The sequence below is a fragment of the Aphis gossypii genome, chromosome 2 (genome assembly GCF_020184175.1).
Source record: "Aphis gossypii isolate Hap1 chromosome 2, ASM2018417v2, whole genome shotgun sequence".
Lineage (NCBI taxonomy): Eukaryota > Metazoa > Arthropoda > Insecta > Hemiptera > Aphididae > Aphis > Aphis gossypii.
In genome coordinates this window covers 80,475,746-80,501,479 of record NC_065531.1, presented here as the reverse complement: position 1 = coordinate 80,501,479, position 25,734 = coordinate 80,475,746, and the positions used below count along the sequence as shown (strand labels likewise).

The following is a 25,734-nucleotide window of genomic DNA, read 5'->3' as shown; positions in this document are numbered from 1 at the left end:
ATACTATAAAGCAAATTCAATGTATTGATTTTTCCCTGACACATCACTTGGGAGGTCCTTTGCTATGTATCGTGTTGTGACGACGGTGAAGTGCAATGTGTCTTAGTATTGAAAAATATGACTGAAATATCCATTTTGGAAAATCGTAGACATCTTCAATAAGGCCAAATGTATGTATTAGGTATAACATATCAAAGTAATATAATATGTAAGGATAATGAAACATTTGGACGATTTTTAATAATTTATGAGGCAGACTGAATAATATATTATTTATACAGAAATAAACCTGTAATATACCTGTCATCAGATGGCATTAATTAAAGTTTTGTTAAGACCTCGATTGTCGTATTTTGTAATTTGTATTATTATTTCCACTAAAGTTTGTATTTTTGTTTGCATTTGATTGCGTTGGTATTCATTCGATTGTATTAAGTATTTATTAAATTTAATTGTAACTTATTTTATTTTCAATTCATTAAACAATATATTGTTACATTTTACAAAAAAAAAAAAAAATAAAGAATTTCGTTTTAAAATTTGATCTTAGAATAATTATAAGAAAAATGTATACCTAAGTACCATTAGGTACCAATCACTTTGCTTAGAATCCAAAAATAAAACAATATTAATTATTTCTTTAAGTTAAATAAAAAATAATATTAACATATTATAAAAATTATAGAAAAAATATGCGTTGATATCAAATATAAATTTATAAAAAGTTTAATACCTATTTACAAATAATTTAAATATGTTTTAAATAATAATAATCATTAATATAATATTATATTATATAAGTCTCATTGAAAAAAAAGCTAGGTAATTGAAATGATTAATTTTATTTACTAAGATCATTTAGAATGTAATTTAGAATTCATTCATGCGTATTAGATACCTACACTTAATTCTGATAATTTGTAGAGGTATTTAAGTCTTAAAAATGAAAAATGTTTTATTTTTAGATAGAAATGATTAATAATATTATATAGGAACCTTCTAAAGTGTTATTTGAATGTATTTGTTATTATACGTAAAAATGTTATTTAAGTTGAATATTTGTTTATGAAAGTATGAGATTTTAAGTAGCATATACGTAGCTAGTACAAGTAGCAATACGTTTTAAATAGGTATGTAAAAATGATACTTATATTTTAATTAAATCCCTGGTTATTTTGTCAAACTGTCTATGTTTTTATTTTTTTTCAATATTCATATTTTTTTTTTATGTATTTCGGATATAATATAACGTGAGAAAGGTTGTTATGGCTCTTCAGCATATCGCGGTCATGTATACATGACATACGTCGGACCGTAAACGGATTGTATGACAATTCATTCAGTGGTAGGTATATTTAATTTACAGAAAAACGAAATTTTATTTTTTAAGTTACCTAGTTATAGATAGTATAAAAATATCCCAACAAAAATCCGAATAATTCTTAACATTTGAGTTGGCTGGATTAATTTATAACACTACATGCGTCTATGCTATTAAAACTATATTACTATATTATACCTATACACATACCGTCATTGATTTAATGTCGACGTGGGTAAATTACAAAAATACTTAAATAAATAGTATAACATCATTACGAACAATACGAACAAATTAATTGGCTTTCTAGTTTATAGTAAAAATGGTATGCTTGCACTGAGTTGAAGGTACTTATTTCGTCATATTATGTGTAATATAATTATCATATACGAGTAAATGAGTAAAACTGTAATCGTAAAATTTTCGTCTATTTGCAGTTCATCAGATTCATAATTAATTATTTATTTCTTCCAGATATTATATCGAAAAAGGTTTATTTAACAAAATTAAAGTATTCATGTAAAAATCAATTTAATCTAAGTATGATATATAGGTACATAAAACACGATTACTAATAACCAATATTAAATCCACATACTTATCATTGTACGTACAGTTTAACGATTTAATTAGGGTATTTATTCATTTGTTATACATTTTTTTCTCTTGAAACATTTTCCAAAATAATGTTCACTCTATATCAATATAGGTATATGACCTTTATTTTTATTATTTTTTTAAGTTCACTTACACATCCGTTAAATTTAATTAAATTATTTAATATATTTAAAATAGTTAACGTTGAATGTACTACCCAAGGTTTTGCGTCTCTTCAAATCATTAAAACTTAATTTGTCTATACTTTAGGTAGTCTGTATATTTTTTGTCGAATTTCAAATCATATTTTATCCACCATCGTATTACAAAATTTAGAACAATATATAATTGTGTTGTTATCATCAAACACTGTATAGTTTTATTTCCAATAGACAATAGTACAAATTATTGTAATATCTTTAATTAAAAAAATTGTAATTTGGTTTTATTAAAGAGGAATTTAATTTAACAAATATACACATTTTTAAATACTTTAACATATTAAGCGAAATTGTGCTCATTTAAGAAATACTCATAAAAATGTTTATCTCTGTTCAATGTTCATATTGGTTTTTATAAGCTTTTTTTTCATTTATGTAAACATTCATTTTACCGACGCATATAACTACACATTTATAAAATACTTGACATTTGACTAATAGCTTGTAGAACAAAACAATTTTTTACTATAAAAATTATTGTAACTATCAAGTAAAAATTTAATTATTCATTAGTATTAAACGAAACCATAATATTAAAAAATTGTGGTAATAGTGTAATATCACTCTTGACTCAATAATTAAATGATTTTTTTATAGAACAGAAAATCGATACAATAATATTGGATGAGAAAAAATCAAACGTTAAAATGTTTAAACTCCATGGAAAAAAAAACAAACATATTTATTTAAGCCACAGATGTTTAACAAGTGACAATTGTAAAAAAAAAAAAACATAAATTTTATTTAGCTGGGAGTGAACTATATATAATAGAAAATAACATCGCCATTTGTCATAAACCATAACTCATATTATATGCTTTTAAATTAAACCTGAGTTCAGTTATTATGTACATTGTGTAATAGTAATATGTTTTAAAAAATAATATTTCGTTATTTTAAGTCTCAGTAAGATGATATAATAATATGGGAATTATGTTATTGATTATATAAATATGAAGTTTTTAATATTATTCATTTTTAATATTTTCACAATCACAATATCTAATCACATCAAATTCATTCCAAAATTATGCAAAGCAGGTACTTATAACACGTGTGTCACATTGCTTAAAAAGTATTTAAAAAAATATTTATATAATATGCTTTATGGATATTAATAATTAAAATAATTAAATGATTAAAAAAAAAAAACATAAGATCATTAAAAGTTTATTTTTAAATTATTTGATACTTAAAAATGTTTGCCTATAGCATTATGTTTTTACATTATTATTGATTAACGTTAAAGAAAGATAAGTAGTGGCATGTTTTTAAAAATAAGTTAAAACTGTGTTCCCTGATATTCTTTTAATATATCTGAACAGGCTAAGGTATATTTTCTCTATGTCCCAAGTAAAATTTTTGAAAATTAAATTTATTAAAATATAATAATAGTAATTTGTAATTATATGACATTCCCCAGGAGATAACTTTACTGCATTTTTAAATTTTCTATTTCTTAGAATCTTTTATAAAATTTTTTTCACCTCGATTTTTTTTTAATCATTGCCAAATAAATTATGATATTAATATTTGATTGTTGACTGCAGTTGTATTTTAAGTTTATAACTATAGAATTTTTTTTTTTTTAAATGAGAACTTTTTTAAACTCATTGTTACCTTTATTTAACCTTTTTTTTATATAGATTAATCTAATTTTTTTTGTATGAATTAGCTTTTTATTTAATGTTAGAAACGGTTTGTTTTACTTGAAGAGTGCACAATGTGTGAAAAAACGATTAAACCTAGACCCCAAAAAATCCGTCAAGAGCAGATTTTATTTTTATTTAAAGATCTGTTTTGGGCAGTTTGCTTTCCGTAGAAATATATATGTATATATATATATAAATGGTTAGACTATCTATAATCTTTTTAGTACAATACTTATTGTTATGAGAAAATGATATAATATGACTCAGGAAATTTGACAGTTTAACAATATTAAAATATATTTATTTATTTTAGTTAAGTGTATATATATATATATATATATATATATATCATACTTATATAATATATATGCAATTATTCTGTATACGTTGTAGTTGGTGGTATGTGTATTTTGTGTGTTGGGCCCGTTAGCTGTATATTAAACTCAATTTATAAAATAATATTTGATTGTGTGTATACATTTCAGGTGATCCATTTACTGTGAATCGTGAAAAACCAACAATTAATGGTGTCCTCTCAGCACTAGTGAATATAAATAAAAAATGCTTAAATAATTATTCGTTATTAAAAGTTAAGAGAAACGGTGGCATTGTGGATTTGGAAATTTGTTATGATGAGTTATTATTAAAAACAATATACGTAAAATTTGAAATCGATGGAATCTCTCTTAAGCAGTTTGATAGTGTGATTATACCACCACTTGTGACACAGAATATACATTTGTATCCTGAAAATATAGAATGTTTTTTTACAAAAGTAATGTGAGATAAATTCTTTAGTTTTTATAGATACTAAAATATTTGTAAACTACAAAAACTATGTTTTTTTTATTATTAATTTTTTGATTTAACAATTAATTTAATGTTTTTATTTTTTATTTAACCACTGAAAGAGATAGAATAAATTGTAATTACCATACAGTGAATATACCTAGCAAACTATTAAGTATTAACTTAATATTGTTACCATAATTTTAAATACCTGTTTCAAAAAGGGCGTTACCTATTGAGAGTATAGTTTGTTGAAAATAAATGCTATAAAACAAAATTGTTTGCGAGTCTATTTACGAGAATAATACAATTTTTAACTTTTGTATTTCTAGTAAAAATATGAACCAGAATGGCAAAATAATAAACCAATACTGTACAAAGCGTCAACATAATGATTTGAACCTGTGTAAGGTAATAGGTATATTATTATTTAAAAAAATATTATTTTATGTTTGTATATAGGAACATCAAGCAGCTCTATTTAAATATATATATAACAATGAAGATGCGATTACTGATTCATCATTTTTAACTGAAGGATATTTAGCTAGCAATTCCGATTTTTCTGAAAATTATAAGCAACTGGGAACGTTTTTTTATGCTAACATAACACCCCAATGGAAATCCATTAATCAACACGCGTGGGCACTTATTGAATCTGCTATTAGATCGTATGCTATATATGTAAGTATGTTATTATATATATTTTTATAAAATGCATGCATTTTAAATAATACATATTTTTTAAAGTTTACGAAGCGTTAAAAACGATTTTTTTTTTGTACGTACCTAAACGTTATTGAACCAAATGTATAGTCATAACGAAATCATATAAATCAAAAAGAGTGTACTGAAATGGCTTTGTTAAAATGTTTTAATATTATATTATATGGTTACAATAATTGTTATGAATGTTTCACTTTCAAAAAATAACTGAGTATTTAAAATAACCCAAAGGAAAATAAAATGCGCATGTTTATAGTTTTATAATATTTTTGTAGGTTTCCATAAATATTATATTGCGTCTCCGCCATTTTACACATTAAACGTATTATGTACGTTAGTATACTAACAATTATTAGCTTTAGTTATAATGTAGTCTATGCAGTAATATATTATTATTAATTACATAGTCGTAAACACAAAAGGTATTCAGGCTTGGATAGTTATTATTTTACTATGTTATAATATTTAATAGGGAGGCGAGACGTGTTACGTTACTATTTTTGTATTATTGAGCAAACAATTTTTGTCTATATTGTAGAGTGCTTGATATTTACTATAAAATAAGAATTTTATCACAAACTTTTATTTTAGTTAGATTTCGTACATTGACTTAGACGTTAGAGCAGCGATATTTACGCCCGTCAATAGAATATTGTGTGTAATGTATTATATTATACACTAAACATACTTAGCATTTAAATCAATTAATTTAAATTCTGATTTAGGATTAGTACCTATACACAAAATTTTCAATTACTCGGATTTTTTATTCCATTTAAAGAGTGTCCTGTAATGATAAAACTTTTTTTGTTAAATGGTCTTCCGTAAAGTTTCGATGTTATATCACAATAAACATTATATGAGATTTAGTCCGCTACAGTATAATATGATTTAACGCATATATACATCCCACTTGAAACATCATGTGCTCTAACATATAAGCCTAGGCTTGAAAATCAGTCAAATTATTTCCGACCCCACCTCATACCAAAAAATAAAAACATTGTTTATAAATTCCCCTCAGGCTCGTCATATGGGGACGTGCTCAGGGATTTGAAACGAAGGGGATACCCGGATACGAATATAATACTTCGAAACAAGTCATTGGGAGCGAATGAGACACTAAAGTAAAGAAATATATAGTATTATGTTTGTTCGTTTAAAAAATAATACACAAATTATACCAAAACAACAGTAGTACTTAAGTAAAATACATTGCAGTCACGATGGGTGGTAGTAAAATATATTTTTCGGTAAAAGTCCATTTTAGATGTTGAGGTACGATAATGTACACATAGAATAATTATTGTAATATAATTGCATAATATTATAAACTTTTCGATGTACTTACATTTCGGTGTCCTTGGTTAATTGTTTATTATATTTATTTATTTTATCCTGAGTAATTTGTAACGACTTTGTTAATGTAATAATGAAGTAATATAATAAATATTAAATATTATATTAGTGTAAATAAACCTGGTGTGCATAAATGTTTAAATCAGCTTTTTCGTTTTATATTGTCCATTACAATATTCACTTGTTGATCATCGCAATAATTACTACGTGTACGTGCTTGTGCAATAATTGGACTTTGTAGTCTAATTGAATGTTTACATGTATTCATTTGCATATTTAGTTGTATAGGCTGCGGTTGACCCACAAACTATTTTTCAAACAAACATTATATTTTGAGCTTAAACATAGACCATCGCGAAGCCAACTACAGCGAATTTCCTAGTCGATCGTCCAACGACGATATCGCACGTTCAACGATTAATAAAAACTTGTTATCTTCTCGGATATTGACAATTCTTGTTTAAATTCTTTAACTTCTACCATAATAGTAATGATAATAATTTGTTTTGCCATTATCGAAACTCTTCTGAATTTTCTACTCTACAAAGATAAACGCAAAAGCTTAAAAGATCGGATATTCCAGGTAGGCGACGGCGCCGCACCTGTTTTTCATTCTGCTCCTTAATGACTATCAAATCAATGAATCGTCACACCACCGTTTCACTTATTCGAATAGGTGTCTACAATTTTTGGAACTAGATTTTTTTTCTTTACATATTTTTTATTTCGTAAAGTCGGTTATTTCGTAGGAAAACGCCCGAAAATTCGCTGTCGGGCGGTTCGCTTCGCGAATCCAATCGGTTTCTATATGATATATCGTGGAAACCCGATTGACAATAAGACACGGGACGAGTGCATATAATAATAATATTGAACGCGATAAATCGTTGGCGTATTTTTTTCAGACGGGCAGGACACTGGAAGCGTACGCGGGCACGCACGGACAGGCGCTGGCGGGCGGACAGCCGCTGTTCTTGACGGACGACGGTCGGCTGCCGGTGGCCGCGTGGCTCTGGAAAGCCGTCGTCGACCGGTCCGCCGGCGCCGGAATCGCTTTCGTCTGCTCCAACGACGAACCGTTCCAGGAGGAGGGGACGGCCGCGGCCCGTCCACCGTGCGGCGGCCCGGAAGTGTGCGTGGACGGCCACTGGGACGGCGTCGCGACGGCCGGCAAGTCGTTTTGCTGTACGCTGCGACAGCTCGCGGAAACGTTTCCGGAGGCGGCGGCGGCCTTGGCGGGCGTCGGCGCCGACGTGAGATTGTTGAAAAAACCGCCACCGCCACAGCCGCCGCCGCCGACGTCTGCCGAGAGCGTGACGGCGGCGGACGACGACGACGACTACTACGAGGACGACGTCGACGTCGACGAAGAAGCGGCTAAGGACGATTGACGGATTGTTTCGAATCTGCCGCGGCATCATCGATAAACGATTACGGATATATACATTAAAATATGTTTTACACGCGGTTGAAACGGCCGTACGCGTTTTCCCCGTTTTATGTATATTTGTATTTTTGGACGTTGAATAGACGGTTTGTTTTTTGTTCATTCGCATTTTAAGTTAACCAGCTAAGGCGGACACTAGCGGTCTACGACTTTTGCACGATTCCCCGTTTGATTACGAAACTTTTTAGAAACGTAAAAGATATGTTTTACGTTAGTGAGTGGCAGTAAGGTTTACCTATATTAGTGTTGTAACTTTTAATAATAACCAATAACCATTCGATTATCTGCCATAGGTGACAGTTACTGGTGCTTCCTGTATAGGTACCAACAAACCAGGGTTTATGTAGTTGTTTACTCATTTTTAGCGTGTTCACCGACCTCGAGTGAATATCAAATGGGCCGGATTTTCATAAAGTTCTAATTTTGATACTAAACGAAACAATAATATTAGTTATAACTAATTATATACAAAACAAATTGATGTATAGGGTAAAATAACGAGTAAGTAGAACAAATTGAAAATAAAATTGAATAGTAATTATAATTATAATTTGATGCCAGGAAAGCCAAACGTTCTTAAAACTCTGGATGGAGAATGAAAAATATAATATAATAGAGACAAATAGAATACATATTAGAATATTGAAGACGTCAGAACAAAAAAGAATGTCCCGTGACTGTTTTTTGTTCGTAGAATTTTTATTATTAAATTTTAAATAATAAAATGCAATACTTAATAATATGTCATATTGGTCAGATTTATACTTAAAATAATAATCATAATAATAAGTGCCATGTAATATATTATTATTTATCAATCAAGGGACGAGTAATGTGTGGGTCGTCGATGGGTATGGTGTGTATCCGTGAAAGCTAATATTATTTTCCGTTGAAAAATTCAGTGTGGGTGATGGATGGTATAATATTTTTTGATAATAATAAATTAATAATTAATAATGATCAAGTGCAATTGTGGAATCGCGAACAAGGTGGTTTTTGGTATTGCAAACGACGAGTGGCGAGTTACCGAATTATTATAATTATATAATATAACAACTAAAATATTCCTGATTGATTGATAGCCCGAAATGAATGAATTAAATTTACATTGCACCGAATGTTAACTCTACATGTATTATTTAATTTTTTGTACAGTGTCAATAATCATTTAATTTTTAAAATGTATGTTAAACCAGGTATGACAAGAACATTATTATTTTACGTTTTTACGAAGATACTTAAATACAACTAAAAGTTACATTAATTTTGTATCTGTCTATAATTTTATTTATAATATTTAGTATAAAAAATTTCAAAATGTTGAAGGCAGCTAATATGATGACATATGTTATTTTCACTAGGATTTGAGTCATATCCAAATTTTACTTATATAAACGGGAAAAATCGTAAAATATTCAAAATTGTCTTGCATAGAAAACTCTTAGGCTTATTTTTATATTAAAATAATTTAATTATACATATCAAATATCGTAGACATTATTAAACGCCTAAAAATGAAACATACTAAATGTTTTTATTATTATTTTTTAATTTACCAACCATACTTACATGTACGAAGTCATAGATTTTCATATGCCAGGTCTTAAAACTTAAAATTTTTTATAAATTGTATAAATTAACTGTATACCCTACTACTGTATATTTATATTATTTTTAATTAATTTATATTTTACAAAAGTTTACTAAGAATTATCATTATTTAGATATACTATAAAATAACTTATATTTTGATCAAATATAAATTATAATTAGAATAAGTGTATAAGGTATAATACAATCAAAAATTAATTTAAAATAATGATACATATTTATATCGTTTTACCTTAAAATAGGTGAATTCAATTGTATTTAAACATTTAAATTTACTTTGTATGAATTTGTAAACAGTAAGATAAATTGACAGACATAAACTATAAAAACATTAATTAAGTTTGAAATCAGTGTTGTTAGTTAGAATTTAAACTTATAAACTAAAATAACTTCTCTCTTATTAATTTAATATTCGTGGTTGAAAGTTTTTAGTGAATATTGTTTTAATAAACATTTGACGAATTAATAAAAAATAACAGTGGGTATTTGGTTCACCAAAACTATATAAATAATTGTTATAATTTATTATTTTGAACAGATGTATCATCTGTGTTTCTACAAAACTTAATAAGTTTACTGTAAATATAATTTTATAAATCATTTTAGCTGTCTACGATGGACAATTAATATTGTTAATCAATTAAAATTGAACTAATTGTAAAAAAAAAAAAACTTGACATATTTTCACATATAGACCATTAATCAATGCTAAACACGTGTTATATTTTAAAATTAAAAACTGTCAAACATAATTTTTTACAACAATTCCGAGAGAAGCTCATTTACAAATAAATAATTTATAAAATAAGACTAAGAAATAAAGAGAGAAAATAGCCAGTATTAAAAATAATTTCTTGCTGCAGTGAGAAGGTTAGAACTTAGAATGTTCTAAAAAGGAATTCAAATTTCATCCATAAATGTAGTAAATTTTACAACTAGAATCATTGTTAATAGAAATTAATAATACTATACATGCATGCATGCATTTTACTTATAAATAAATATTAACTTAAGCCTCAAGAAATGCATAGATTCAAATTATATATTCTGCAACAAAAAGTATGCCATCATAAAAATATTAGTTTATAAACAAGTTATAAGTTTGAAGGTAATACATATTTTTACATTCGCTGAATAATAAAACATACAAACAATAAACCGTGTCTGTCCCTTTATCTATTTGTATTATTTAAATTTGTTCACAGCTTTAAATTTTAATTAATAATCATATAAGTCATAACACGCATAAGTGATTTAATGTACTTAAAACAAGAAATTTAAATTATTTTTTTTATCTCATAAATAAAAAATAGTTTTTAGATATATGCTTTAAATACTATTCAAAATGTTAAAATATATAATATGTTAATTTATTATTAATATAATATACCTCCACAATTTTTGATGGTATTTATTATATAAAGTGATTCACCAAGCAAGTCACCCCATTCTTTCTTCTAAAAATTAATTTATTCAAATTAGGATTTTTAAAATGTTTAAGTATATCTACTAAAAGACTATATTTTAATTTTTTGAACTTTAATGCTATTTAAGAATAGTATCTTATAATGATATAAACTTCTGTTTTTTTTAATTAGAAGCCCTTTTCTTACTATAAGTTGTTTAGTGGATAATGTTTTTGAAAAAATATATGTATTATACCTAATTGAAAATTTAAACGAGTAGTTTTTTTAGTTATTAAAATGTTTATATTAAGGATAATTATAGTCTTCTTTAAAAATATATTTATAAAAATATAAAATATATGTTATATTTGACCTAAGCAGAACACATTTTAAGTAATATTATACAAATATTACGAATTATGAAAATTTGGTTTTAAAGTCTATTAGAAAATGTTGAATATCGGATTTTGAATGAATAAGAAAAAAGGATGAACATGTCTAGTGAATCACGTTGTATCTCTGATAGGTATATTATATTAAATATTTATATTGTTTTCCGACGAAAGTGAAAAACATTGTATGCTTAATAAATAATAATGCAATGTTGTAAAACTCAATGTAAAATTTAAAAATATCGTTTAAAAAGTACTCAAGTAAAAATTATAAGTGATCTAGGTAGAAACTGACTAATTTATAATTTTACCGAGAGTTAAGCGAAAGTTTCTGTGGCTTTATATAGTAAATTTTCAGCGCAAAATCATCCATAAATTTAAAATTTATTATATATTTACGATACAATGATAACAAAAAAGGAAAATAATTTTACATAGTTAAGGGAAGCCTAAGAGCTAAACTTTTCTGTGATAATTATTGCCCTTTAATTAACATCAATATTTTATTGAATTTAAAGTTTAAAGTGATGCCGCTGTGTAATTTTCTGTCTGAATGCATAAAACTCAAACAGATAAATATCTTAAAGATAAAAGTTTATTCAATTAAAAAGTTATTAATAATATATTATATTCATTAAAGAATTTTGTATTAGTTTTGCATTCAATCGTACAAATTACAAGCTTATTTAATTCATAACATAGCAAATTGTACAAATAAATATAAACATTATGGTCTTTTTCAATGAAAATATTAGTGTACGATACTAGCTATTAACACTAAAATAATATTTCAATAATTTTTTATGATAATGATGATAGGCAAAGACGAAATTAAATGGGGCAGAAAGGGCACCTGCTTAAGTTTTTTAAAAGTGCTTAAAATGTCACAGCATTAAATATACTACCTATAGTAATATGTTTTATAGTTTAAATCTATATTATTATAAATCACTGGACTAAACCAATAATATTTATTTTGTAGAATAATGTAATTTATTAGTTATTTGGTATGGCAGTCAATAATCGTTTATACCATACATTCTGAAATTTTTATGTTTTTTAAGGTGGAAAAATATTGGCACTGAGACTCAAAATGTCTAAATCTGGTATTGATTATAATTTATAAGTTGTTTTTAAAATATGTATTAAAATATATATATATTATATATACAATTTAAGAACTTCTTGGATAACAACAATCGTAATAATCATTTTTAGGTACAATTTAAAGTGAACAATAATTAAAATGTTCATAAATTAATATTTGATTACCGACGGTACGTTGTAGTTAAAATTATAAAAATTAACTTTTGAAAGTATATATTTTTAAAGCTCATAAACAAAAAATAAAAGCTGCTATTTATTAAATAATTCTTTAAATGTGGAATGACGATTTCATAACACCCATTGAACCATTTTAATTATATTGTTTTTGTTTAAAACCAATATCAAAAAGAGTAATTAAAATGAAACATAAATTAACTGGTATAACAAATTAATGAAGTTCGATACATAGATTTCGCTATTCAGGAAATAACTACAACACATAATACTATTGTTATATTCAAAGTTATCTATAAGGTTAAGTTATAACAGACTATACTAATTATTATAGTTATTATTATAAATAATAACTAATTGCCACAAAATAATATAAAAACCACAATTGTTTATTTAACAACATAGGTAGGTATCAGATAATATTTGCTCATAAAAACAATTCTCGTATTCTTTGTTTGAAAATAATTTGAATACTAAACCAAATCAATTTTTTTAAAAGCATCCTTCTAATCCAAAACTGAGATTAAAGTAGCTTTTTGTCAGTTTCTGACAACTTTTTGAAAATATATAATACATATTTTCTAAATAACTGTATTTGTTTTTAATAACACATTTATAACGTTTTTGTTTTTAGTATTATTCTGTTACGGATTAAATTGGATACCCTGCAGTCCTACACCAACGTTAAAAACGGTTTAAATAAATATTCCATGAATTATCGAATTAATGCATTCGTAAACCCCACAAACGTTTCTATGAAGGTAATTTAATGTAACACGAATGTAGGAAAATATGCCAGTGTTATTATTGTAACTGATCGTTTTCACGGTGCATCGTGTAGGTGTATATATGTGTGAATTAAATGTGTGTTTAACGTACTCATGTCGTTATTCATCTTAAATTTACTATCGTATATTTTCATTGCCGTTTTTAACATGCATCGGACGTCGATTGTAAAATTGTGGCCCCCATACGCATTTTATGAAACTATTACTCGGCTTCGCACATGCCAATGTATTTTAATGACCCGGTAACATAAGCCATTGCCAATGTAGGTTACAATTTTAATTTACTCAAAACGTTTAGGCGTTTAACGCGCAGACCTGCATAATTGTTAAAGCATTTTTGTGATAACATTTTCAAATGAAAAAAAAAAAATAGAAATACATTAAGTTGATATCGACTGAACATATTATTATTATTATAATGATGAGTAAGTATATGCCGTGATGAATGTTAGACGAATGTGTATAGGCAACTAAAGTACTAAGCATTATAAAGTTATATGCAATTTATCAATTGAAGCGTTTAATATTACTATCGTTTTAACGATTTTTCTGTATACTATTATTTTTTATTATACTATAAATGTATAACCCTCATTGATGTAGAATTGTTGAATTTAATACATAACATTATGTAAATTATTATAAATAAAAATAAATATAAATCATTTTTTTTTATATATATATATAAAAAATAGTGTGTTTTGTAAATGATTAATAAATGCATGCATATTAGCTCTAAAACCTTAAACTATTTTTTTGGACACTTATATAAATCGTATAAAATATTATTTGATGTAATTTAATATTCAATTTAATAATTAATTTATAAAAATATATACAATCTACAGTTTGAGTCCTAAAATCCTACTGTTGGTTAATTTTAAAACGTTTTAATAAACCCTTCAAAATTGAATACCTTCTATTTGTACATAAAAAATGTATTTGTTTAGTAATTAAGATAGATATTAATACTTTTTTGGTCATTATTTTTTGTAATTCAGAATTTAAAAGTGAAATAAATAATGTTAATAATGTTAATAATGATAAAAATAATAAATAATGTTAAAAAATCTAATGTCACGAAATATCGTACAATAATATATTAATGTATAATACATAATGTTTAGAAGCTTGGCAAAATTAATACTTTGGATTTAGCCATTTGAAAATTAAAAAATATTCAAAAAATATTTTTGGTAGAATATGTGCTCGTTTTAGGTACGTGGCTAAAATATAAAACTTGGTTGCGCGCGTGGTGTATATTTATAATTCATTATCCATACAATATTTGTCTGGGGTCGATTAAAAATCAATTAATTATACATTCATTTATATATTTATGCAAATGTAATACTAAATTGAGGCATTGAGATAGGTATAGTTAAGTCGTAAAAAATGAAAAAAAAATCAACATAAACTTGGTGTTGAATTGTTTAATGTCTTTAAGCTTTTTTCGTCTTCGTAAATTGTTTTAAATTTGTTTTTTTAGAAATGTTATCACGCATTTTATTATATATTTTGATTATTATTTATTTAGTTGTTTAATATCAGCATTAATGTCAGAGGTTAACTATTGGCCTATAAAATTTATATAAAATAACTTCAAGAACGACATGTCACATTTTTATCTTTGACCACTTTAAATATTTTTGCAAAAGTAAAATCTTACATACGATATCTCTTATAGAATAGTTTTTAAATAATAAAAGTCTAAACATTTGGTATTGGTTTATGTTTACTTTATATAGGCACCTATCCATCTTTACTGGCATTAATTAAAATACATGATGTTTTACTAACTAACTATACTACAATAGTATGTATCATAACCACAAACATAAATTGAATAATATTAAATGTTTATTAATTATATTTCAGTAGTCGAAATAACAAATAATTATTTATTAAAATGTCAAATGAATATTAATAGGTTCATTTTGAATACTTTATTTACGAGGAAAATTTTCTCTTAGTGCGGTTTTGCGGTACAATATAATGTTTTATTGCTTTTGTTGATGAGGCACAAATGTATGTTTGATTGGTGGGCGACGTTATTTATTTTTGCAGATGAAAAAGGTCATTCACATATCCTACTGTGTACCCATTTGTGATCAATAACATGTTTTTGGCAACAAAATATTTGTATCCACTACAAGGACAATAAAAATATGAAAGATTTTTTATATTCATCATCATACTTGGCTTACACTCGGGATATTAAAATTTGACGAAAATCTACAAATATTATTTAAATTTCATATTTACCCTGCAGTTATATTACCGTTTTTTGATGCTCTATGAATTACGTTTATGGTTCCTTCATACTATTTTGATACATTTACTCGTGTTCCAGAATATTATTTTAATAGTCATTAATTGCATATTTATCTGCATGTACAAAAACAATAAGTTGTTTTTAGGATATTTCATAATATACGTAAATTATAATACAATCTGATACGGTTTCGACTATTTTTCTTTTCTTTCCGTTTACCATTGTTTATTAAACAGTATTGTCTAATACAATGTAATATTATTTTAGTTTATAGCGTATATTTTATTCAGTATGCTGTATCATGGTTTAAACGATCTATCATTTAATAATTGAATAACGTAATTTATTATATTACTTCAAAAGCCATGATGCATTCGTGTATGTAGCTAATAATATTGGGAGTGTGGGTTTAACAGCTAATATTGTATCGATTTGAAAAAAAATTTCATGATAAGTACCTTATTATATCACACGGATGATACTTTCAAAAGATTTATAATTTTTTTTATAGTTAGTTAGTGTAAGGTGCAGTGATAAAGTTGACTTTAATTTTAAGTGTTTCGTGTTCAAGTTGATACCACTTTTTAGTTATTATTTTTTATGCTAATATCAAGTTACGGATTATTTAAAAAAATGTATCATTGATTGTTTGCCTCTTATATTCCTCTTATATTAATATAACATATCACATAACCTATCAAAAATTGGTATTTTTTTAAATGTTTCATATGATGTACTCGTATATTACAGTGCATAATAAAATGTTATAATAACAGCGTATGCTGTTAAAATATATTAATCACGATACACAACATTTGTTTACACTAATAAATGAGTTTTAAGTAAATAAATCATAATGGCGTAATGCATGAAATTCTATAAGACGAAAATGTAAGTTTTGCTCATACACCGCATAGTATATTGTTCAAATTTTTAAAAAATACTTAGTCTTTATATACGAGATAAGATTATGAACAGTAGATTATAGTGTGTATAAACACTATCTTGATATTTAAAATTCGTATGTAAACAGAATACAGAGACAAATAATTAATTTTTTTTCTGTAAATAAATACAGAATAATTGTAAAACGAGTTAGAATAAATTATATGATAGTTTTTAAAAAGACGATTTGGCCTAGGAATGTATAACTATATTAAAACGTAACTATTGTTTTCATACTAAAAAAATACAAACAAATTTTCTGCTATTTAAATTACTTTTGAAAATACTTAGACCCCTTCAACACTTGGCAAACTTCATTATTTAATAACTTTTTATTATTTTTTAAATAAAGTAGTTATTTTATTATGGTATTTTCATTTCACAAAATAAATAAGATGGTTTGAGATAAGTACAAAAAATCACAATGAAAAATGAATTATAGTATGCAAATTTATCATCTGAATAAGTATACAATTTACGAAAATCAGTGTATAAAATCAAAACAATTGATTACATTATGTAATATTAATATTATTAAAAATACATAATTTTATATTACACTTTTTTTTTAAACCCTTGTTATAGACTGATCGAATTTATTTGTTTATATTTTATTGATGTGTTATTTTGTCTTTAATACTTACTGTAAATTTTATAATTTTTATTAGAATACTTTGTAATGTTTGAGTAATAATACATTTTTTTATAAGCTGAATAATAATAACAATATATTTTAATGAGTTGATATTTTTTTATTTTGTATACAAATTATACATTATTAAAGAATAAATAAGCTTGTGGCTTAATATTCTATATTTAAAATTATAATTATATCAAATGTTTTTTTTATTTAATGTTTCAATTTTTAGCATTGGTGTCTACTATTGCATACCTTAAGATTGTTACTATTTGAGTCGTTCTCTCAAAACGAGATTAATCATTTTTTTTTTTTGTCTGATGTTTGTTCAACTTAACTGCAGCCATCCCATACACTGCGATCACATACGAACTGCGGTCGTGCCATGTCTATTTATTTTTTCGAACGTATTAGTCTTCGTAGTTTTAACCAACACTAGTATGGTAATATTGATAAAAATTTAAATTAATTGAATCAACAAAATTATTTTTAAGTTGTAGTCGTATAGTGATTTAAAAATATCGAAAACTGTTACTTTAGTATTTTTTTTTTTATAACCGTTCGAAGTTCAAAATTTTTCAAAATTACTAAAATATGTAAATTATTTTATAATTGAGAATTCATAAAAGTTTATATTTATTAAAAAGAAGAATAATTACAACGAATTCATAAAAAAGTAAGGTAAGCAATTTTATAATTGTTTCTATTTAAATGAGTAGTGGGAATAAAATAACTGGAAAAGCTTTTGTAGTAGGTAGGTTATGCCACCCAATAAATTCGATTTTAAAATCTTAGGCTTTAAAATTGTATAAAAACGTTCCCCATAAATTGTTCTTACAGAGTTCTAAAAATATCTAAAATGTACATTCGCATTTTTTTTAAAAAATTATTTTATTTTTATTTAATAATATATGTGATTTATTTTTTGAAATTACTAGTTCAGTTTACAGTACTAAAAATAATATTAATAATGATATAAAATATCAAACGGTGGTCTCCTCCTCCTATCAGAATTCTTTTTCGTATACATTGATTTATCATTGAATTAAAATTTAACAAATCTATTACAATGGAATTATATAATGATGAGATACAATCAAAACTTACTATAACAGAACGACTTCTACTTTTTTAATATTATGCGAGGTTTAACTTTGGCTCGGTAGTCTACCGAGAGAGATACCGTAGATTGTAGATATAATATTTTGTAGGTAAAATTTTTCATTTACTTCCTATATTTTAATGTATTATTGATTTATTAAAAATCTTTACTTTATGTTAAACAATAATAATTTGTAGTAACACTATCATTTATTTTATTTATTTTTTATTGATAATAACTACCTCTGCAACTTAGTCTATTGGCTTTAAGAAAATTAAAAAAATAATAAAATAAAATAAATAATTTGTATATTAAAATATTAAATTATAATATTAATAATTGAATTACATATATTCTAATGCCGATATTTTTTATTTCTATTATATAAGGTACAACTAGTCTAAAATATTAAAAAAAATAATAATTATAGACGATACGAGTTAATTTAGATGAATCGATTCTACATATTGTGTTTATGATTGTCATATCGGTTCTCAAATTAGTATTGACCTTCGTAAATATAGAATACGTAAGATTTGGTTTAAATAAATTTAATACTATCACTGACCTTATAGTGAAAATGCGTGGTTGGGTCCACTACGAATGATGAGCTCCAAAAACACTTTGATGATCTTTTTTTCTCCATCTTTGCATTCGCCATTTTCGTTTCGAACCAGTCCGGTCCTGTGGATCTTTCGTGCACTTTTCTTGAGCTGCCCCATTTATTTGGCTGCTAAAACAAATATTTTTTACTATAAAAAAAAAAAACAACTGATTGGATATTTTATTTTCTATTCTTATTTATTATTACTATTTTTGTGAGATTAGACTGCGCCAGGTTATAGCAGTAAAAGCAAAATAAAATGTCTGCAAAATATCAATAACGCATAAAATAATTTGTTTGCAGTTATGTAGTCAACTAGTTAACTATATAGATTGTTCCAAAAATTTAAATATTGAAAAATATTTTTTACTGTTTAAAAAATAATCATAGTAATTATAATATAATTTAACACTATTATAATTATTAATACATAATTATCACATGACACATGGTAAATGCATGATTTATTCTTCTCTCACAATATAAAATACTGATTGTAAGATTATGTGATTATACACATACCTAATTATAATACAATAATTAGTTTTACATACTTATACATTTTTTGGTATACGGTGCAATTAAAAACTGTTTACAAATATATATAGTTCAGTGATTTTCAACCTATGGCATCAATGACTATTTTGAAATCTCATACTTTTAACCATTTCTCAATATTCATTAATAAATTACCAAATATATATACAAATAATACTATTTTAATGATTTAAATTTGAAAAAAAATCATTCCAAGTACTATAAACTGTAGGTATTTTGTTTTATATATTATCCAACCAAAAGCGTCTGGATAAAGTACTTACTTGATAAAATATTTTTTTTGGCAATAATTATAAGTTATAACCACGCATTATCGACATTTTCTGCAACTGACTTTCGAATAACAGACCATATTTTTAAAGTTAGGAATTAAAGAAAATTGAACGCGTTTTCGAATAATATATGGATCATCATCAAAGAACCTTTTGTGAACCTTTTGATAATTAATTATAAGCGTTTTAAATAATCAAAATTAAAATAGCAAGTTTTAATATTAAATTATCGGTCATGGATATAAATGATATATTTTGTTGCTTATTTTAAATACCTAAAAAATTTTTGGAGAATGTATGTAAAAAAATAAACACACTTATTTAATGTATGTTAAAGAACTACAGGCATAATGATTTGTGGTTTGGAAAACGAAAATACCTCATCGCCTCTTCAAATATTTACCAGTGAAATTGAAGAGATATATAATTTGAAAGAAATGGGCATTTAAGTGGTTTTCACTTACATTATTCAATGATAATATAATGTGTCACTTGTCGAATAATATTTTAAACGATAATATAATCGAAACCTGCTACTTTTATCCTTACGGCATCAGATATTATCATAATTTAAGATATATGTTATTTTTAGAACAAGTTTTTTTTTGTGCATGCCATTTATGAAAATTCTATATATTTTAAATCTATAATTGTTTTATATCTATGTTTGGAAAAAATCTATTTGTATTTTTATTTTTGATTAACTATCTAACTATTATCAACAAAACAAAATCATATTTTTTAACATCAAAGTCATAATATTAAATTTTCAAATTATCTTTCATATAATTATAATATAATTTAATTTTTCACAATATGCTATATCACGAATTCTGTATAATGGAATCGATTAGGTAGTGAACAAAAAGAACATAATATTTAGAATATATTTAGTGTTCTAACTTTATTGGTACATTTTTGAAATTTAAATATTCAGGATTGTTTTTATGGTTTAAAATTATGTCTTATAACTGTATAATAATATGTAAAAAAATAAGAAAAATGACAAATTAATGTCGTTATGTCAATATGTTATAATCGTACTACAGAATATTATTACAATTAAAATTTGACAATTTATTAGTATAAATAACAGCAGCATATTGTGTGAAGTAAAAAGTTATTCAAACGGAAGTGTATACATTAACCCAAGGTTTGTTCTGTTAATGCAACTTGTACCTAACATATGTACACGGATATTGCGTATACTAATGACGCCGGAATTTCGTTTGTTTGATTACATTTAGGTCACAGTAAAGTTGTATTTATATTTTTAAGACTTACTGCATTGCAGTTACTAGATGAATGGAATGAAAAATTATTTTAAGAAATGTCGTTTAATACCATGTTTTTCGAAGTAAAGGTTTATAAATAATTGAATGTATGATGTAATATTAAAATTTACATTACATTTACGTATACCTCTATAAACGAAAAACTAACATATTTTGTTCTCGGCAGTGATTAGGTTTTATAATACTGATGTAGGGGCTTGTTTTCCAGACAAATAGTATGAGTACCTTCTATTCGTCTCATAGAATAAAATACAAAACGAATTATATAAAATATAGCTTAATAGGTGAGTTGATATCTTGGTACCGGATTTTCGTTACAGCATAGGACTCGCACTTGATCCTGACATTCGCCAGGAAACAAATAACCGAGTTGTCGTCGCGAATGAAGAGAAGCGAATAATTTATTTGTCAGTAATCCCGTATCTTCAACGAGGACACAGAACAGCCAGCTAATGGGAAGTACACAATATAGTTGATGGCTCGGAACCAGATGTACTACATCACTGTTCGTTCAGAACGTCTTTAAACCTATTGCGAATAGCGAGAAAGGACAATGTGAGGTCTATCTGTTTGGTAACAATTACGTGAGACTCTTAAAATACAATACACTGCACATACTTACACGATATTAACGATTGTTTGTATAAACTTAAATTATATCAATTTAACAATTCGTACTTCATTATTATAAGCGTGTGGCGATAAACTACGGTGTCACGAAATAAATATCAATTTTTTTTTTTTAATTTTGCACTAAAATGTTTTTATTAATCGTAGCATCAATACTATAGTAAATCTGCTACTCGTTGGTATGTAATAAATTGCTTGAATATTTAACTGTATAGTGTAATTCATTATAATATTCATTATCTTGTACCCCTATAATGTCAGAGTTTTATGTTTGGACTTAAAGTTCTTTTTTTTCATTTTTTTTTTTATTATCAATAAGTTGTTATATAATTTAAAACATATTTAAAGTGTTCAGAAGAAGTACTTGGCTACTACACAAAAATATTTATTCACCGCTCATTTGAACTATAAATGTGTTATGTAAATTGATAATATTTTAATATATTTTACAATATGAAATGATTATCCGTCCTATAATCGATATTTCATACACAAAGATTTTTGGTAAAATTTTTCCTTTATAGATTATGAAATTAAAATTTTATTTAAAAATCCAAAATATATGTATGATAAATCGACGAATTTAAATAATTATTAACGAATAAATACAATAATTAAAATCACGAAAATCATAAATCCACATGATTTTTACAAAATTATTTTTTTATTTTTAAATTATGAGAGATAACTGTTAAAATAGTCACGATGCATGATAGTATATAATATATAATGTATATTGTATATTATGTATTCTCGCATGTATATATCAAATCATGTAATAGAAATATTATGTAGTTAGATAAATGTGGAATAATAAATAATAATACACGTATTACAATGAACAAAATTATTCATTCAAAAATTGCATTTTTATGCTTTAAATATTTAATATTATTCAAAAGTGTTGTAGCAGCTGGTTCTAGTAAACCTTGTTTGTTAATTGAACAATTATTTTATAATTTTAAAAGAGTGCATACAGCACAACATTTTATGTAGCAAAATATATTTAATTTGATTCAGAAAATTAATCGATTCATTTTATTATCAAAATAATGTTTCTATGTAATTAATTAGGTAATTTAGATTTTTTATAGGCATATAATATTTGTATGTATTTTAATTTATTCGAGAAAAATGTGAAAATATTTTCTGAATATATCGTTAACCAGTGTAAAACTTATTTGAGTATATTAATTTGAATTTGTGATTTCATAAAAATAAAAAAGACTCAATTAGAAACGGTTGTTGGTAAATAAAATGATAGAATTTTGATTTTTTTTTTTCATTAAAAAACTACAAAATATTTGAATAAATAATGTTTTAAAAATAATATTGGCTCATGTATCATAGTTTGTTTTCTATTAGAAATGACACACGGTTTATGAATTACTTATCTGTTGAAATTAAGTTATTTTATATTAATATGATAATTGTTATAATATACTATATAATCATCACAATAGCTCCGAAAATATGATAATATATAAACTTATAAATACATGTTTGTAAAATAACATCGGGCTAACTGTTTTTTATATTCTCTGTCCAGTCAATAACCTTTACACGAAGAGGCTTTAGTATGTATATTGTAAATATATATTATATATTATATAAAAAATATTAAATAGAAACAATTTGTTATAAGCCCTCCACAAGATTGTACAACTAAATTAAACGTAAAGCGAGTTATAGCATGTTGTAGAAATTCGTATAATCGTGTACATATGTGTTAAATAATATCATTTAGTACACAGATCGGATAAAAAGACTACAAATATAACACAAATAATTTTTTATTCGATGTGGTGTAATATTTTTATTATTTTACGCATAATATGCTACTGTATACATTTCTCAGACAGGAATCCTGCAATTTCAATCCAGTGTATTGTTGTCGTAAGTGATTTCTGTTATGAATATAATCTAAATTGAAACATTATAATTCTCTACTAATCGAATTTTTTATATTGAAGTATTTTAAAATTAAGTTATTACTAAATAAGCTTGAAATCTAGTATAGTTACGTATGATGTTTGATAATAATCAACATAATATTATTTTTTTACTTGATGCATTTTAAGAATATTTTAGTGGAATATTGTGAGTTAACATAAAATTTAATTTAAGTGCTTTGATTGGTTTTATTTTAAGCTAATGTACAAACGAGCAATAAAAATTTTTCAGAATTCTGTAACCGTTGTAAACTAATTATTAAAAACCACTAGGAAAGAATAACATTAAAAAGACATTATTTTATAATGTATTATACCTTTTTCAAAAATGTTCTTATAATATTAATATTATGTATATTATATGTATTCATAATAATTTCTTTGAGTTCTTTAGATAAAATTCTAATAGCTAGTGTTGTTTGAACAGCTAAATAAAGGAGTTTATAATATATAGCTTTTTATACATACATATTATATATATAAATATATAAAGCTATATTTGTTATTGCATTATTGAGTTTAGTTTATAAACAGATCAGGGACGATTCAAAAGAGATTTTTTAGTATAATACATCCATTATTTTTTTTCTGTACATTATAAATAGGTAACAAAAAAAAAAAAAATCTACATATAAGTGATAAGTTATGTTTTTTTAAATAGATGAATTCTCCTCTCTACTTATCATACGCCGCTGAAAAAGATAGAAAATTAAAATAGCTTAGTACTAAAAATTAACTCTCAGTAATATAATTAGTTTTATATTCATATAAAGATATATGTGAAGTTGTAAGTACAGAATGTTATTATTTTTTACGTAGGTATAAAGAACATTATCTTAAATATTCAAAGTGAAAAATATTTTCTCTTTTACATACTACACTATAATTTTACAAGTAAAAATGAAATCTGTTGAAACCATACGTATTGTTTTAGTAACACGTTATTTTTATATTTATGAACAACCAATGATTTGTTTATGAACTTATTTTTTATTCTATAATTTGTTTATAAATCGAACAACAAGGAATGCGGTAATGATGATATCTGTAATCATGAAAAGACTTTCATCTCATTGAAGAAATTTTAATATGAACTAAGTGATAAAATTACTGCAAAATGAACTGCTAGATCATCGTGATAAATAACATAGGTATATGTGTATGCAAACAACAGAGTATCATGCGTCTATGTACCTAAATATTTTGAAAATACTGCCAAAGCAATTTACATTCAACAGCATAACCATTAGAACAAAAGCATTTTGAATCTTTATTTATTTAAGCTTGCAAAGTTTAGCCAGTTACTCTACAATTTACGCACGAGTGGTTTATCGTATATTATTAAATTTTTCGAAATGTCAGATGGAATACATCCTTCGATTTAAATATATTAGATTACATATTTTAACATGACTGGACTTTTATAGATTTATCGAAAGGAAGGAATAACACATTTTATTGCAAAGTTTTAGCGTTACAAAGACAAGAAATGAGTCGCTACCCTTCAATTGTAGTTGACCTTACGGAATAAAATATATTTTAACAAGACCAACCGTTTTAGTTGTTTTAAGACACACATCTGAAGCAATTAAAAGTGCGTTTATATACTCGTAAGCAAAACCCCACACTTCGGTGATCGTTATAAAAACTTGCAAGAGGTTTTTATTTGGATTCGTTGTTTAGAAAACGTATATATTTATTCTCTGGTGCTTTGCATAGTTAAATATAAACAGAAGTATATTTTTGTACAACTATCATTGGGTTCATTTCAAAACGGTCGTCAATTTTTCTAGGAATTGCGCTATTATGTTATGTCACTGGGGAAGATTTATTGTAGGTACCTTTTACAATTTACATCACTAGAAAATGACCGA

The 25,734-nt window shown here is 25.2% G+C and overlaps 2 protein-coding genes and 1 long non-coding RNA gene across 9 annotated transcripts in view; 1 reads left to right on the top strand and 2 right to left on the bottom strand.

Moving 5' to 3' along the window:
- The window catches only part of LOC114132898 (cyclic nucleotide-gated cation channel subunit A), a 173,225-nt gene that overhangs the window by 61,226 nt on the left and 86,265 nt on the right, over positions 1-25,734 (bottom strand). For 6 of the 7 annotated variants that reach the window (XR_007603648.1, XM_050198933.1, XM_050198932.1 and 3 more), the window contains one exon: positions 19,118-19,282. Coding sequence is in view for 6 of the 7 variants with exons in the window: in XM_050198933.1 (XP_050054890.1) it covers positions 19,118-19,282 (165 nt within the window). In the remaining variant the exon portion in view is untranslated. The remainder of the gene's footprint in view (positions 1-19,117; positions 19,283-25,734) is intronic. The other variant, XM_050198935.1, reaches the window with a different exon arrangement.
- On the top strand, positions 2,946-8,214 carry LOC114132897 (uncharacterized). Its single transcript, XM_050198942.1, has 4 exons — positions 2,946-3,180; positions 4,277-4,566; positions 5,043-5,264; positions 7,571-8,214. Exons 1-4 carry the CDS (start codon positions 3,093-3,095, stop codon positions 8,054-8,056), a joined length of 1,086 nt encoding a protein of 361 aa, XP_050054899.1. The 5' UTR covers positions 2,946-3,092; the 3' UTR covers positions 8,057-8,214.
- LOC126549529 (uncharacterized) lies at positions 15,527-18,725 on the bottom strand. The gene is made up of 4 exons (XR_007603649.1): positions 18,555-18,725; positions 17,703-17,882; positions 15,856-15,978; positions 15,527-15,739 (listed from the first exon to the last, which is right to left on the bottom strand). It is a non-coding gene; the product is annotated as an uncharacterized LOC126549529 (long non-coding RNA).

Bases quoted from the DNA above. Each gene is read 5' to 3' on its own strand.
- LOC114132897 (XM_050198942.1), top strand. From the start codon at position 3,093: ATGAAGTTTTTAATATTATTCATTTTTAATATTTTCACAATCACAATA. The intron at 3,181-4,276 runs GTACTTATAACA...TATACATTTCAG, and splicing joins TCCAAAATTATGCAAAGCAG to GTGATCCATTTACTGTGAAT. The intron at 4,567-5,042 runs GTAATGTGAGAT...GTTTGTATATAG, and splicing joins TAGAATGTTTTTTTACAAAA to GAACATCAAGCAGCTCTATT.